This window comes from Falco naumanni, chromosome 2 (assembly GCF_017639655.2).
Source record: "Falco naumanni isolate bFalNau1 chromosome 2, bFalNau1.pat, whole genome shotgun sequence".
In the NCBI taxonomy this organism is placed as follows: domain Eukaryota; kingdom Metazoa; phylum Chordata; class Aves; order Falconiformes; family Falconidae; genus Falco; species Falco naumanni.
The window spans coordinates 84,664,449-84,680,282 of record NC_054055.1 but is presented as its reverse complement, the minus strand read 5'-3'; the positions used below and the strand labels follow the sequence as shown (position 1 = coordinate 84,680,282).

Sequence of the window (15,834 nt, the reverse complement as noted above, 5' to 3'; positions counted from 1 at the left end):
TTTCCTTATGCTGTGTGCCTGTAAAAAGATGTGGAAAATGTCAATCACAATTCCTCTAGAGATTAGAATTTTGAGTGCATCCTGCACAGTCTTCCTAAAATGGAAAATACAGGAAACAAAACTAAGCAACAGAAGCTGACCAAATACAGAGCAGAACACGATGACTAAAATGCTTGTTTTTCATTTAGGATTATCTGGATGAAACAGAAGAAGACATTGATGACATAGTGGCTTCTCGTTATTCAAGGAAACATGGACATTTGACAAGTGGATTATCAACAGTAAGATCTCAAGTAGAAAACATATGCTTTGTCCTTCCACAAAAGACCATTTGTTCCTCCAAAAAGGAGTTCTAACTTCATACCGCTTAGCAGCAGATTGTCTTTCATCCTGCACTTGAGAAACATCCTTTAACATTTAGATAGTTTTTCTATTATATTTTTAATGTTGTTCAAAGCTAAAATGCTGTTCTCTGCAGCACATGGAAAGATAAATCATTCATACTCATCAGCAGATTTCCTGACATGCTCAGGTTACAAGCAAGCTCACATTTGGAGAAGGCAAACCAGGTGTTTGCAGTGTGTGACTGCTCAGCTTTGCAGAGGAGCACTTTATCTTAATTTACTTGAAATAAAGAGAACAAAGCTGTGGTGGGATCTTCCATCTCAAACCACTTTCTGATTGTTCAGGTTCTTGGGACACAAATACTTGTCTGTTTTGTTGGCATAAATACCACTCTGTGGCATCATTGTCCATCTTCCAACTTAGCTTCTCTCATTCTTCGTGACGTGATTGCTATGCCAGCCACATCTGAAAAGTATTTCTCTTTACAGTGAGAAGGGAGATATTTGGGGATGTTTGTTGGTGACAACTTTTCTACCTTCTGCAATAATTAAAGTATTTTTCTGTTATATGCTTTTGTTTCTTGTCATACCCACAAACTATATACTGTAAATCAGATGTCTGAGTCTTGCAGTTGTCTTAAGTGTTGCAACTTAATGATGGTTTTAAAAAGGATAGCTGCATTTTCGGGTTGTAACAGGTACTTGAGATGCAGCAAAACTGGTGTAACAAGCCTTATGCAGTTCATTATGCAGTCTTATTCTCTGGGAAAGAAAATGGCTGATAAAAGCTTTTACCATGTCTCATTTATGACTAAGTGCTGTGTACCCCAGTTTTGGGATCTGACACTTAGAATGTGGGCAACTGAAAGCATCTTCAGAAAAGTGGCGGAGCCCTCTCTGGCCACTCTTCTTCATGTCTTCTGCCTAAGAATAGCTCTGGTCAGCATACAGAGTATCAGAAAACTGCAACAAATTCCAAGTAGAAGGTGAGAGAGTTGAAAAGGATGAGGAGAGATGAGAAGTCTGCATGCTAAAAGGGAAGAGAAAATTTGGTCCGTGGCAGTAACCAATGAACTGTCCTTTCTAGACTGCATCCACATTAGTCCCCATGCAAGCAGGGCCCGGGGAATGCTGCTGAAGTTCTTGATCCCAAGGGGATGGAGTAGGCTGAATCCAAGCTTGGCTTACCTGGGGAGGAGAAAGGGCTAAGAAAATTGCCGTCACAGGGCATTTCGGTATCTTACATTTGGCCACATCCAGACCCTTTTCACTTCTGATCTGTGCAGTTCACAGAAAGACTGTTACAGCAGCGTTGTGTGGCACCGCACACCAAACCAGGCCTGAGCAAAAGTGGCCTGTTGACACTGGTCTAATTAGACCCACTTACCCAAGGATAACTATTACTCGTTGTCTCCAATACTTTTTGTTCCCATGGATTTTATAGACAGAATTATTTTTATTTCCTCTGAATATTGATACGAGGTTGCAGGTGCTTAAGTGCTTTCTGTGTTTAGGCCGCTAGCTGCGGAACTGCGCTTAGAGAGCCTTCCCTCTCAGTGCTTCCCTCTCAGCCTTCTGTCTGTGCATTGGGTTTTGTCCTTTGCTGTAGATTTCTCTTTGACCTTTTTCTTAGGCAGAGCACAGCTTTTCCAGAGCTGTAGGTCTAAGATAATCTCACGTCTGAATGCTCTCGTTTCTCTGTATTCACCGTGACATGTTTTTTAGTGTCACCGCATGCTATATTAATGGCCAAGTTGTGAACGGTAAGCTGCTTCTCCCTGTGAAAGCAGGCTAATTTTACAGGTTTTGGTGGGTTTTGTTCCCATTAAGTGTGTGTTACTGATGTTTCCCCTCTTTCTTTCTTTTTTGCCTTTACTCTGCTTGGCTGAAGCCTTTCAGCCTTCTGCAGTGTATTGATTTTTTTTCATCTACTTACCTGTCAAATAACTGTGTACTATTAAGTCACATTGAAATAATGTTATTAATGAACAGTAAGCTTTAACTGCATGGATTTTTTTGGTTTTTGTTTTTTCAAATGTAAGAATTTAAAGGATAGCATGGGTACTCTGATAACAAGTGTTTGAGTTAAAGGAAGAAATATTTCAAAGGGTAAAGAAACTTGAAATCTACCTGTAACATGAGTAAGCAAAAATGAAAATGGAAAGTGACATTGAACAGGAACTGTATCTCAGCATTAGAGTATTTTTCTTTGTGTTTTCCTAAAGCTAACACATGAACTGTGTGTTTAGTTTTCCCTGCATCCTTCACCAGTTCCTCTCCCAAGCATATTAATGTGTCATTGTCAAGACCCATCAAATCAGTGAGACTGAATTCTTCCAGTGCCTCACTGCAGCGATAAGATATGATGCAAAACAAGTGTAATTCTTGGTGAGGTACTAAAATGAGGGTCTGCATCCTTCATATGTGGTGGCCGTTTACTACTTACGAAGCTGGAAAATGAGTAGATTTCTTAAGGTCATTACATTTAGCATATGTAATGTCCAGTGTAAATGCCACAGAACAGGGTCTGTGGGAGAAGAAAGTCAAGTATATTAAATACTTCCACTAAATTTGTGTTATTTTGTTTGGAGTTTGCAAGCAATTCAGAAACCGTGCTTACATAAATTCTAGGCTCAGTGGTCATTTATTTGTTCAGGACTTTCAGGGTTTTTTTACCCCAATCATTTATCCCTTGCTGCCCACTTACCTAAAGATCAAGAAAAAGAGTATTTGGATTCAGCAGGGAACAACTCATCCACCTCCTGGTGTTGGTATAACCTTGTTTGTTTTCTGAAGTGGGCACAAAAATTTTACTTTTCTTTTACAGGGATAATTTTGTAGCATATACTGTTCACCAAGGGTGTCCAAAGATGCCCATTTTAACATATGATTTAGGTGAAATGCATAAATGATAAAGACTGGGATTTAGCTTGAGGCATATTAGGAACAGGAGGAAATATGATGAATTTGTTTGTGTGTGTTCATAATGCTCTAGTAATTTTAACGAGTCCTGTTCATGGAATTTCAGCCAATTATGCAAAGGATTAAAAGGACAAGCATTTTTCTTTTTTCTTTTTCTTTTCTTTCTTTTTTTTTTTTTTTTTTAAAGGAAGGATAAAGAAGGCCAGCAGAAATAATAATAATAAAAAAAAACCAGCACTTTTTTTTGCCTTTTATTATTCCTATATGACATATAAAATTAACTTTATGGGTAATGATTGCTTGTTCTGTTTTTTCATGTCTGTCATTAAATTATTGACACAAGCCTGCTTATTCCTCCAGCTTTCTGTGCTGCAGGGCCCTTAGGCGAGGTGCTGGGAGAGCTGAGTTTTGTCACAGACCAATTCTTTTTGTGTGGCTTTTCCCCTTGACTGTGCTCTTCCTTCCTTCCTTCCTTCCAGCAGCTGGAAGAAAGCAGATCAATGTGTAGTTTCCCTTGAGGTCTTTAATAGAGATTTCTGGATACTGCACTAGCAAGCAGAGGGATGAAAATATTTCCCCCCATATTCTATTTGTTCCCAAACAAGCATCATGTTTCAATATTTGTGTGCATTTTTCATCTATTCTTACAAACTCCACAGATAAATGGATTTTTTTACAAGGGTGCTGATTCTACCAATATATGGATGCTTAGCTTTTGACTGACTTAAGTGAGGATTGTCTTCATGCAGACGTGAAGACAAATCCAAATACAAACCGATACAAATCCAAATCTGCTGAGCTGGTGTTCTAAAATGTAATTTGTTTATTTTGAAACAGCCGATACTTCATTTCTGTTTAATTACCTTGAGCTCTGTGTCCTTCAATACTTGAAGTATATAGAAAGCAGCACTTCTCTGATTTGCTGGTAGCTTTTTCTTGCTTGCTATGGCTTTGCAGTACAAACTCCCTTTACTTGTCTGTGTAGGTAAAGATTTACTTACTGCACTTACTCTTTCTTATTGCAGCTATCTAATGGTCTTTTCTCTTGATCTTTTGCACTGCCTTCTTTAAAGAACTCCACAGAAGGTTCTGACAGAAAATGGATGTATTTAAATGTGCCTGAAACAGATGGTGATACTGTGAGTTCTCCTGAATCCTCTGCTTAGCTTACTTTTAAGGTTTCTCTCTCTTTTCTCTCTTTTTGTTGAAGACTGTACCTGTGTGTCTTGCAAGGTTCCTATGTGTTAGAATTTAGATGGTTTTATATGTTTTTGAGCTCAGTGACTCAAAGGAAAACATGCATCAGATTTCTCGAATGCCTTTAGTTCTGGCAACATGCATATTGCTCTGGTTTTCTTTAAAAATACTTAATTCTTTCATAATTGCAATCTTTTGGAAGAGGAAATCCTCATAGCAATACTCTGCATGGTATGAGTGAAAAAAAGAAATTGAGGAATGACATGTTTATGTTGCAGTGGAAAATTTAGTGGGATTATTGCTAAAGTTTTTTGGCTTTAGGAAAATTGCAGAAATGGTGGATATTGAATTTTGCTCATTATTGTAGAATTGCTAGTGAGAGGTGGGTGTCACTTTAAACAAATATGGTTTTATAGCATCTAGTATTACGGGGAACCTCCTTATAACTTTTTCTAATGGTTCTATCAGCAGCTGCCTTATGAGACTCAGTAAAAATTAGGTGGACAAGTGAGCCAGACAGGTGATATTTTTTCTGCTTGGAACTTACGTGAGCTTACAGTTTATGTAGCCCGTCTGCTCTTCAGTTCATGCATGAATTAAATGGTGGTAATTTAGATTTAGTCATGTTTATAAATAGGCTTCAGTCCTGCACGGGAAAACATCAACTGTCTAGATATTTAAGCTATCATTAATTATAGTTCTCATTCCCTTTCACATCAAATGGTGGTATTCTTGTTCCACGAAATAATCTGTTTTCATAGCAAGTCCTAACAAGTGTGATAATATTGCAAGGCTGTAGCTGTACAAAACCCCCAGATTCTGGAAAAGAGTAATTTTTTAAGCCTCTAAGACCTTTTTCTCTCCCCCTCCAGACTAGCATTAACAGCATGCTGAGTGTATATAGTGAAACTGGTGACTATGGCAACGTGAAGGTCAGTGGTGAAATCCTTCTCAACATCAACTACAGCTACAAAACAGGTGCCCTCAATATCCTGGTGAAAAGTTGCAGAAACCTGGCTCTTGCAGATGAGAAGAAGCAGAGGACTGATCCGTAAGCACAGAGAAGAATTTCCTTAAACTCTGCTAGTGGTGTCCTCCACCATGTCACGTGCTGTATTCTGGGGTTGCTGTATGAGCCCGAGAATTCATAGGATCCAGTTGCTACAAGGCAGCATTCTGATGATAGCTGGGTTTGGATTCCCTGTGGGAAATGCTTTTTCAGTATGTTTCTTAGGGCAACATGTGCCTGTTCTGGGGAAAAAATAAGATTATTTGAATTATCAACCTGTTTGGTAGTAAAAGGGAAAAAAATATGAAGGAATAGGGAGGTTGAAATTATTTCTTCTAGAATCAAAACTAAAGTATGTAAGAGGAATAATGTTTGGGAGGGATGGGGGGATAGAGATAACTTTGGTTTCATGCATCCATAGATTCACTTGCAAAGACCTTGTTTTCTGAGCTTCTCATTATAGTTTTCAGTATAATATGTAAATTCTCTCATGAGGAAGCAATAATTAGTATCTCTAATCATGTGTAATCCTATAGTATGTAGGGTATGAAGTTCTTCGCTCTCATACTACAAAAGGGAAAGCGTTAGCAAAGCTTTCTGCATTTCTGAGGATAAGTAAATTAATTTAGCTCTGCCTTTTGTTACTCTGATCCTATCTGACTAACATTGCTATGTTTGTAGATAAAGACAAAACCTTTCCATGTTTCACACATTCTGTGTTACGTGTGTATGCTGTTTAGACTGCAAAAATTAATTTCCACATACGTGTTGCTGATGTAGCGATGTCAGGTCCTTGCTCAAACTGATCATTTTTATTCCTTACTAATAATTTCCTACTTGATCTGCAGATATGTCAAAGCATACCTTCTGCCTGATAAGTCCCGCCAAAGTAAACGCAAGACCAAAATTAAAAGTAACAGCACCAATCCAGAATTTAATGAAACACTGAAGGTGAGAACACTGTCTCTCTCTCAGGCTGGGATGAATGTTCGACTTGTGCTTATAGGCATTTTCTATATGTGTTCCAGTACGGGAATTAGAATTTGGAAGGGATACCTCAAAAGGGAAGGTATTTAAGCAAAAACTTCTAGCCTATGAGTTGTAAGTTCTGGCTTTCAGCATTAAGGAGGTGTTTTTCTTTGGTTCTCCTCTTTGCAGGTAAAACTTGTATTAGTTTCCATAGATCTCTTTCAAAACTTATGTTCCCGTCTAACCTGAGCTCAGATTTGTTAAAAGCACCTTAAAGATTTTGTATACCCTAAGTTAGCAACTAATGCTGCAGTAAAGCTAGTTTAAAGCTTCCCATCTAACTGATTTTTAAGGTAAATTAAATTTTTCCCATAAGATCTGAATTTCTCTGGAGGCTTTAATTTATTTTTAAAGCAGAACTGACTTTGGTAAGAAAATGCCAACAACAGTTTCACTACCTGCCTTCCTAAAGAGCTGTGGTGAAGTTAATTTTCTGTTGCAAAAGGCAGTGACATTAATTTCTTGAGGCCTGGTGGAGCACAATGCCCAGACTCTTCCTCTCCTTGCTGTTTACCCACAACCACTACAGAGGGTGAATTTTTTTGAGCTCCTCACAAGCATCTTACTCACCACCTCAGCTCTGTGGTGCAGGTGGGAAGGGCAGAGTGTCTGCCCAGTTCCCTGCCTGTCTGGTACCGGGACTGCAAGGCTCCTGGTGATTCCCCATGATTATCCTTCCTGGCAATTGATGAGAGCTATCCCAGCAGGCTGTCATGAGGCCTGAAACTTTTTAGTTTGTCCTGACATTTGGTTTTTTTCTCTTTTGTAATTTCAGCGATGTTTTAAATAACTTTCTTATACTAGAGGCTAAAAGATGTTCCCTGGCCAGTATACTTGGCTTAACGTGGCTACAAAACCATTCTGCAGATGCACACACTTGGTCTGGCCAGACTGCTTGCCAAGGGAAAGTCTCTTGTATAGCCTCATTTTTAAATGGTTTGTAGTAAAGTTAAGACTTGCCTGAACTGGAAAAAAAAGGTGTTAAGACTATTTAGCAAGGAACGTAGTACTGAACATGTTTGTTGGTAGGGAACTTGCTGAGGATGGCACCTGGCAGCTTGCTAAAAATGCGAATTGTAACAGAGGGCTTGCTTGAATTGTGGGTAGGTAAGCAAGAGCTGCATCTGTTCATCCCAAGTGTAACTACTGTTAAAAGAAGAAAAGAAAAATAATTAAATCTGTCTGTATCTTCCCTCTTTGACTTTTATCCCATTGTTGCTAAATAAGGCATCTCTCACAGTGGAATTGTTGGCATCTAGGATTAAGCTCTGCAGACATATCTGTACACAAATAGCCTACTTGTGTGGCTGGCCAACTGACCTGACTGTTTCAGCTTTTGGAGAATACGTGTCTGTGTCCAGACGTTATTCCTGATGCAAAAAAGAAGACATCTGGGTCTCTTCAGCTAACACTAGGAGAAGGGTGACTTTCAGGGAATTAATAGGCCTTTTGCTAAAAGCAGTGTGTGCAGAGCTAGATTTCCAGATGTTTATAATTTTCTGTGTATTTGCTAAAATACAGTGTTTCTTCAGAGGAGTTTTTTAATAGCCCAACAGTGGTTCTTAAGACTGATACGCTTGGTGCATGCTTTGCAGATGCAGTTTTACTTGTTCTTAGAACAATTTTTTGTAAGTTACAAAGATACAATTGAAAAGGAGATAACACTATTTCTAGGAAGTAGTGTACAGCGGACTCTTTTTCGGGGTGAAAGAACCAGTGGGGGTTTCTTCTTATGAACTAAACTTGGATGTCGAACTGCTTCTTTTACATAGACTTATAAGAAATCAGCAGGTTCATAGTTTTAAGCGTCACAATTTACTTTATAGTCATAAATACCCAGTAAGTAATACAGAAAAAACACAATTATGATAGTAACAATTACCACTGTATGTATACTGCAAAGAAGAGAGTTAGATTTAACATTGTGAGTTTTCTGGCTAGATCAATCTTGTTTGCAAAGAAAACAAATCTTTCATGCTTCATTTGTTAGCTGCTGTGGGCTTTGTGAAATTGAGCTAGAGCTATAAAAGGCTCCATGGAAACTATTATTTCTGCTTATTCTGAGAGTTTCTTTTACTTTTTTTCTGGTGGTAGTATGTCATCAGTCACACACAGCTAGAAACCAGGACCCTGCAGCTTTCTGTCTGGCACTATGACAGATTCGGACGCAACAGCTTCCTTGGGGAGGTGGAAATTCCATTTGATTCCTGGAACTTCGAAAATCAGTGTGATGAGTGGTTTGTGCTCCAGCCCAAGGTAAGAGTTTTCAGGGGCCAGTGAATGTGCTGTGTAGCGAAATTACCAAGGCTTAGTTATTTTTCCTTTGGAGTGTGTTTATAAAATGGGACTTTATGAGCGTCTAATATGGTAATAAAAATAATACCTTTGTTCTTTATTCAATCAAAACATATTGGATTTAAAGTCTTTATGAAAACTTTAGACATGACTGGCTACTTAAAAACAAACAGAAACCCCACCTTTTAATAAAGTATAAGTTCATCTCGTAATAAAGCGCAGTGGAAAAATGACCTAGTTAAGAAATTACTTTTTAAGAATAGTACATAAAACAAGGGACTTTCCTACCACTCCCCTTACTGAACCCTTAACAATTTATTAAAGAAATAGACCTTTTTTGGTTTCAGTTTTAAGTGCTTTACACCTTTCAGCTGTGACAAAATGACTTCTTAACCTCTTATTCACCTTAACTAGGAAGGTACAAGATAAAGCTTCTCAGCAGGCAAATCAATTGGTCTCTGAAACAAGATTGTCATTGCACTTAACTAAGGATAGGACGACTTCTGTGTCTAGGGCACACTCAAAAATAAACACCTTTGCCAAAGCAGGAAGAGGTTCAAAATGCTATTGTAAGCTAGAGGATTAAAGGCTCCTGCCTTGCTTGCAGCCAGAATCCCCAGGAATTCCAGTGGCTTAGACTGCCGTTTCAGAAAGATTGTTTTTCTTGTTGCAGAAAAATCCAAGGCTGTACCGTAAGCGATGTGGAGATTGACTCAGATGACTTGTTTGCTCTGTGTTCCTTATATTTAAGGAAATAGTGTTACATTTCAGATTTCAGGAGGGTGTGTTTGATTTGTGCCTTTCTCTCAGAAATGGATGTGACTGCTGTATAATTGATTGCTAGGTATAGTGCTAAGTGGGGCCTACATCTAAACTGTCACAAATTTATATTTTAGTAATTAATTTGCCAGAAGATACATAAGGAAATTGGTCTCTTCTTTGAACACTTACATACTTCACACTTTATAAGTGGCAAGGAGGATCATTCCGAGTTTTCTAGTTCAGCTTTGTTAATAAGGGCGACCGTGACCACCAGCCCTTCCTTCATGGTCCAGGCAAAGTGAGACCAGGACAAGAAAGTGGCAAACATGTTTCAGTCAGCACTGTGTCCAGGCCAAAATTATACTGTCCTCCTTACAAGCTTACTTCATGTAAATTGCTTTTGTTGGGTTCCCTTGAAGTAGAAGAAATGTCTACTAATGTCTAATAATCGCTGTCATAGCTCTGGCTGGTGTCAGATGTTGCTATTATACGGTACCCACCAGTCTATAACAAGAAGATACACATCCAGTATTTGTTTTGCTTGCAGTTTTTGCGCAATGTGGGTCTGAAACTGAGCTTCTTCTCATACAGTAGTTTCTTTTCATCTCATGTCAGTCTTAGGGGATTTGTGTGTGTATGGGTGGTTTCTTTTAATCCTAAGGGGAAGGGAAAAAAATAAAAAAGATAGTCATGAAGCTTTCCTGCTCAGGAAAAAAGTAACGAGGCACTAAGCGTTTAAACCATTCCAGCTGGAAGGTGCTGTCTGATTATTTCCAAACCCATTAAAAGGATTTTTAAATGAGTTCTTTTTTACCAAAGAAAGCAAAGACAGAATTGGTCTCTGCCTCCTAAGTTGTTGTAAATAATGTTTCTAAATTTAAACTGCTGCTAAGATTTTTGATCAGCAAAGGTAATAATATCAATTATTGCATTTTGAATTTTTTTTTTTTTAAAGCTCAGGTTAATACACACGCAAATTACATGCTGTTCTTTCATATGAACTGCCCGATAGAGACAGGAATGGCGGTGAAATTCCCCAGGTTTTATTACACTTTACTTGTCATTTAGCTGCTTTAGTGAAAAGGTTGGAGACTTTAAGACATACTTCTGTGAGCATTGAATGTCTGTTTTCAAGAGGAGTGTGATTAAATCAGAAAAAGATAAAATAGTTCTATTGTTAAAGAGGGGGCAGAGTCTAGTGCCCTGTTATATGTATGGGTTTGGCAAGGAGGTTGACAAATTGTTCCTGACGTAAGAACTTATACCATCACTTGTCCACCAGTAGAACAGAAAAAAATAATATTTGCTGCCTTCATGGGAAACTTGATCCTAAACTTGCATAGTTTAGACCACAAGTGAACTGTCTGACTGGCAAGATTTAGATGGTGTGCAAAGTATTCCACAGCCATTTACCACAGGTTTTCTTTTGTCCTCTGTTGAGCAACTGGCATCAGACACTGGTGGAGATAGGACTGTTTGAGAGTCATTGCAGGAATGCCTGTTTTTGAGTTACAAAAGGGCCGTGTTATCACTAAAACTGCTTTGTTCCCTGTCCCATCCTTAGCTCCATTAAACATGGTTAGTGCCTCAGCCTGGAGTCTGATATGAAGGCAATGATGACTCTGTGCGTATTGCTGTATGTATTTCTGGTGGATTTTTTTTGGTTCAGTTTTCTCATGATAATAGACTTTTGACTTCTCCTGGGGAGTCAGGAAACAAGCTGAATGCATCTCAGAGAAATACTGTCACAGATCAGACATTCATCTATAAGCAGTTCTTTAAAGGCTTGTGTGGTACCTTGGAGTGTGTCTTACAACACTTGAGGGTCCTCTCCCTTTATACATATGCTTTTTCTGCTGTTATAGACATCAGGAAGATTTGTTTGTTTGTACCCAAACCAAAGCACTGGAGCATGTACAGAAATGCAAGCATCTGAGTAGTCCCACCTCCTTTAGGGACATCACTGAGCAAGGTTAGCATATGCCTGAGTTTTTCATAGACCTGATCTCTAATGTAAACGTGCAAGACTTATTTTTTCACTGCACTCTATTTTTCTAGAAGTCAGTCTGAAGTGGCATAACATGTTATCCCTGTGTTGTTGTATCTTTTGTTTTTAAAATGTAGTTTCCCACTTCGTAAAATGTGAATGGAAATTCAGCACACATCAGTGAAGGCCTGATGTTCATCAAGGATGCTCTGAAGCACGCTGAATGCATTTTTTCTGACCAAGATTCAAACATTTATAAAACAAAAATATACAGAAATAGTAGCTGTGTAGAAAAGGAGAAAGACATTGGGAATAACAGTTTTCAATATTTTCTATTTCAGAGCTATGCTCTGCTCTCTTCCCTTGCGTTTGTTCCCCACACCTCTGTTGCAAGAGTGACTCAGGAATGACTCCTCTAAAATACATGAAACTGATTATGGTTTAAAATACTGATTGAAGGAAATGAGGGCTGAATGTCATCTTAAATTAGCTACAGCTTATATGTCCAGAAATAAGTTTGAGGGTTTTTTCTGTTTGTTTGCTTCACTTATTCACGTTAAGATATCTCTCTCCTTTGTGTGTTCACTGAACAGTGTCTAATGCCACGTTCTTCTGGGAGCTTGCATTCCCTGGCTCATAGTTTTCTGAAATATGATTGCATTCAGTCTGGAATGTCTAATTATCTGAAAGTGGCTTGGTATGTTTAAGAAGTGTACTGTATCAGTACAACAAAATTAAAATCAAAAGGTGAAAGATTAACCGTAGCTGGATTTCTGGGGGTTTTGTTTGTTTTTTTTTCTTTTCAGGTGGAGGTTGTGACAGATGTTGGGCTTCAATATAAAGGAGAACTGACAGTTGTTTTACGTTACATTCCCCCAGACAGAAACCTAATGCTTCCTCTAGGGCAGTTTCAAGGTAAACCAAACATTAATGGCAGCATATGACAACATCCCTCTGAGTATTAAAAATCCTCGTCTAGGGTGAAGTAATGGTATTACTGAAGATTGAAATCATACTTAAATATGCTAGTTGTCTTTATTTGTGGAAATTTTGAACTGTGAGTATTTTCCTCCTGCTCCATCCTCTTCTCTTACGTTGATCTTAAGGAGAGAGAAGTGTGCAGTCAAGTGTTGATGCATGGCTGTGACCTAATTAAAAAAAAATGCAGACATTAGATAACACGATTGAGGGCAGCCACATAGAAATAAATAGTCTGTAACATAGTCTGTGGGTTCTTTGTTCAGCTAGTTATATACAGCATATAACTGATCAAAATAATAACTTCACTTAGTTCTTCGTGCTTAATTGTCCTTAAGCATACCTATTTCCTCATTTTCACTTTTTTTTTTTTTACACTGTTTTCTTTGCTCTGTTTTACTGTATTACTGCTGTAATTCAGTCCTGTGAAATATTATTTTAATTCTTTAGGGTGAGCCATTATTTTCATCAGCAATGAATAGGGGAAAACAGTTACTAACTTTTCACGTTGTAGTAGCATGAAGCACAGCAATCATCTGAAGTGAAGGCAATCACTGGGTAGCACCTGAGTGTATATGTGTATACCAGACACAGATATAGCACTGTCTTAGTGATGGTATTGCTTGTTAGCATTAGAATTTGGTAGATATATGACGACCTTTTTTTTTTTTTTTTTTTTTTTTTTTTGGACAGTTGACATTCCCTCCAGTAATTCCAAGGTTTTCTCTCTTAAGAGCTGATGTCTAAAAGGTGCAGATAATCACTATCTGCATTTTTTTAAATTAGTACATTTTAACATCACTCCTGATCTTTTTTTTCTGATTTTTTTAGCCTTAATGAGTGTGTACAATCCCTGCTGATAAACCTTTTAGAATCTGCAGCAGCAGCAAGTACACGTGTCCTCATGCTGCTGTTCGAAAGCAGTAGGGTGTCAGTGAGCACTGGTCCTTTGTCATGGTCTCTGAGGAGCAGTGCATCCTTACACACAGAATACTTCTGGTGTATTTCTACATTTTAAGCTTTGGGACAGAGTTTTTTATACCTTTCTTGTGGTGTAGGGCTGCCTTAACATCAGTGGTGGAAGTGGATTCTGAAAAGAGGGTAAGACATACAGGACACACAGTTCTTTGCGTTCAGCATAGTAATCCACAAATACTTACCAGACAGTACTTCAGATGGGGCACCCTATTGTGTCCAGCAAGGACTAGCTAGTTACATGGTCAAGTTCTTTATCATATATGGAGTGATATTTCTGCCCCAGCCTTATTAGTTTCTCTACCCACAGAGAATTAGAATCTCCTTATAAGTAATACTTTAATCCCATTGCATTAGATGATTTTTAAAAATCTAGGAAAGACAATCTACATTGCCTACAGCCTTGCAATGTATATATAATTTCTGATGATGATGTTGCAACTCTGTTGTATGTATAGGAAAGAAGACCTTTAAAAAAGGAAAAAAGGGAGACTCTCACATGCCATCTGGAGGTATATTAGAAGTCCTCATCAAAGAAGCAAAGAATTTAACAGCAGTGAAATCAGGAGGCACATCCGACACATTCGTGAAAGGGTTTGTGAGGGGTTTTTTCTCACCATTTTTTTAATGGCTGCACTGAATCATATTTTGGCTGACCCATTTTTTTTCAATATGCCTGTATATGTGTGTATGGAGTGTCAGTCCTGGAAAGCAACTGGCACCTTGAAATAGTATGCTGAAGAGAAGAATGCTGTGGAATAAGGGCAGAGAGGTACGACTTGGCCCAGCGGTTAAATACAATTGTATTTACATACCACTCAGTCAAGAAACAGAACCGTTCATACATAAGTATCCAGTGTGCTGATGTGCATGCTGTTATAGAATATAACGTTTAGAAAAGAAAACATTTCCACTGAGTCGGTAGAGAGAGGTAGGTGAATATTCATCACTCCTGAAGGCAAGAAATTGTAAATTAGGGCTCTCACACTGGAGATGATACCTGATCTGATGGTGGCATTTACATTTTCAGTAAATTGAAACTGTACATATTTTTTAATAAGAGGAATAACCAGACTAGTCCTGAATAAGAAACTTATTTTCAGGAAGATAGAAGTCTGTTTGGATTCCCTGGAAAACTGCAAATAGCACCTATAAAAGCTGGCATGCTCCATCAAGTTGAGCTTCTTTCTAATGGACATCACCTGAAACGTACAGAAAAAGAAAATTGATTAAGTGTGTGAGGAAATTCTGTTTTGATTCCAGTAAATATGCTAAGTGAGAAAAGAGTTTTCTCACTTAAACTATACATAATTTTGGCCTGGGTTTTTTTTTCGTAGTGCTTAATTGGGAAAGCTCTTTGGCATGCAGCACAGTGTCAAGGCGCACATTTAAACCCTGAGGATTTTTGTCACTGATTTCAAACATAGTGTCTTAACTCTAATTGTGTCTTGTTAACATTTAATATTCTTTGACAGAAGATGTTTAAAACTTCTGCTCTGATGGCTTTCAGGTTTGATTTTAAAGATGTATAATTTTGAAAAGTTTAAGGTCTGTGTCATGTGCCTGTATGCATGTAGATACATAAAAATATACAGAGTATGACATATATGCACCGTTTTATTAGATAAGCAACATTTTGTGTCAGACAGTCAAAATCCAAACTATACAGAAAATGTTACATTTAGAATATACCTGTTTTGAATAAAATGACCATAATCCTGCATACCTCATTATACTGGATTTTTCATAAATGTAAGTTATATGTTAAAAGTGTTACATTTAGGAAAAAAACAGATAACTTAAAGCGTTTCTCTTTACCAGTTTTTGCTCTTACTGCTAGCTTTCAGAACTGCTGATTTTTAGATATGCTGTAGTTCATTAGTAATGGTTTGAGCATTGTTACTAAATGGAGATCACAGAAAACATCCCAGCTTTAATGCCTTGGAGGAGCCAACAAAATTTATCTTGATGTTGTAGTGTGCTTCAAACTATCGCTAAGCTCATAGACTTCACGCAGAAAAAGTTTGAGCTGTTCTTCCTATGCATTTGTTCTCCCATGCCATGTTTCTTTTCCTAACATGTGTGAAGGCATTTCCTTTTACTGAAAACAGACTGTCTGATACCCCTACGGCTCGCTCGCACCTGGAGGTCGCAACAGACTTCAGGGAGAAAATGTTGTCAAAGTTTTTTTACATTAGCAGTAGCAAAGTGGGGCAAATAATTCTTTGGACTATAATTAGTTAGTGGTGTCAGCTACTGCTGACGTGGATCATTCAGTACAGTGCAACAGGACCCTGTTTACCTTGGGCTGCTGGTCTGCCATGTGTCATGGCCAA

The 15,834-nt window shown here is 38.1% G+C and overlaps 1 protein-coding gene across 1 annotated transcript in view; it reads left to right on the top strand.

Moving 5' to 3' along the window:
• SYTL5 (synaptotagmin like 5) overlaps nt 1-15,834 on the top strand; it is a 63,777-nt gene that overhangs the window by 40,269 nt on the left and 7,674 nt on the right. The window contains exons 9-15 of the mRNA XM_040582448.1: nt 189-281; nt 4,340-4,405; nt 5,336-5,514; nt 6,321-6,423; nt 8,596-8,757; nt 12,352-12,460; nt 13,957-14,092. Of these exons, the coding sequence (XP_040438382.1) occupies nt 189-281; nt 4,340-4,405; nt 5,336-5,514; nt 6,321-6,423; nt 8,596-8,757; nt 12,352-12,460; nt 13,957-14,092 (848 nt within the window). The remainder of the gene's footprint in view (nt 1-188; nt 282-4,339; nt 4,406-5,335; nt 5,515-6,320; nt 6,424-8,595; nt 8,758-12,351; nt 12,461-13,956; nt 14,093-15,834) is intronic.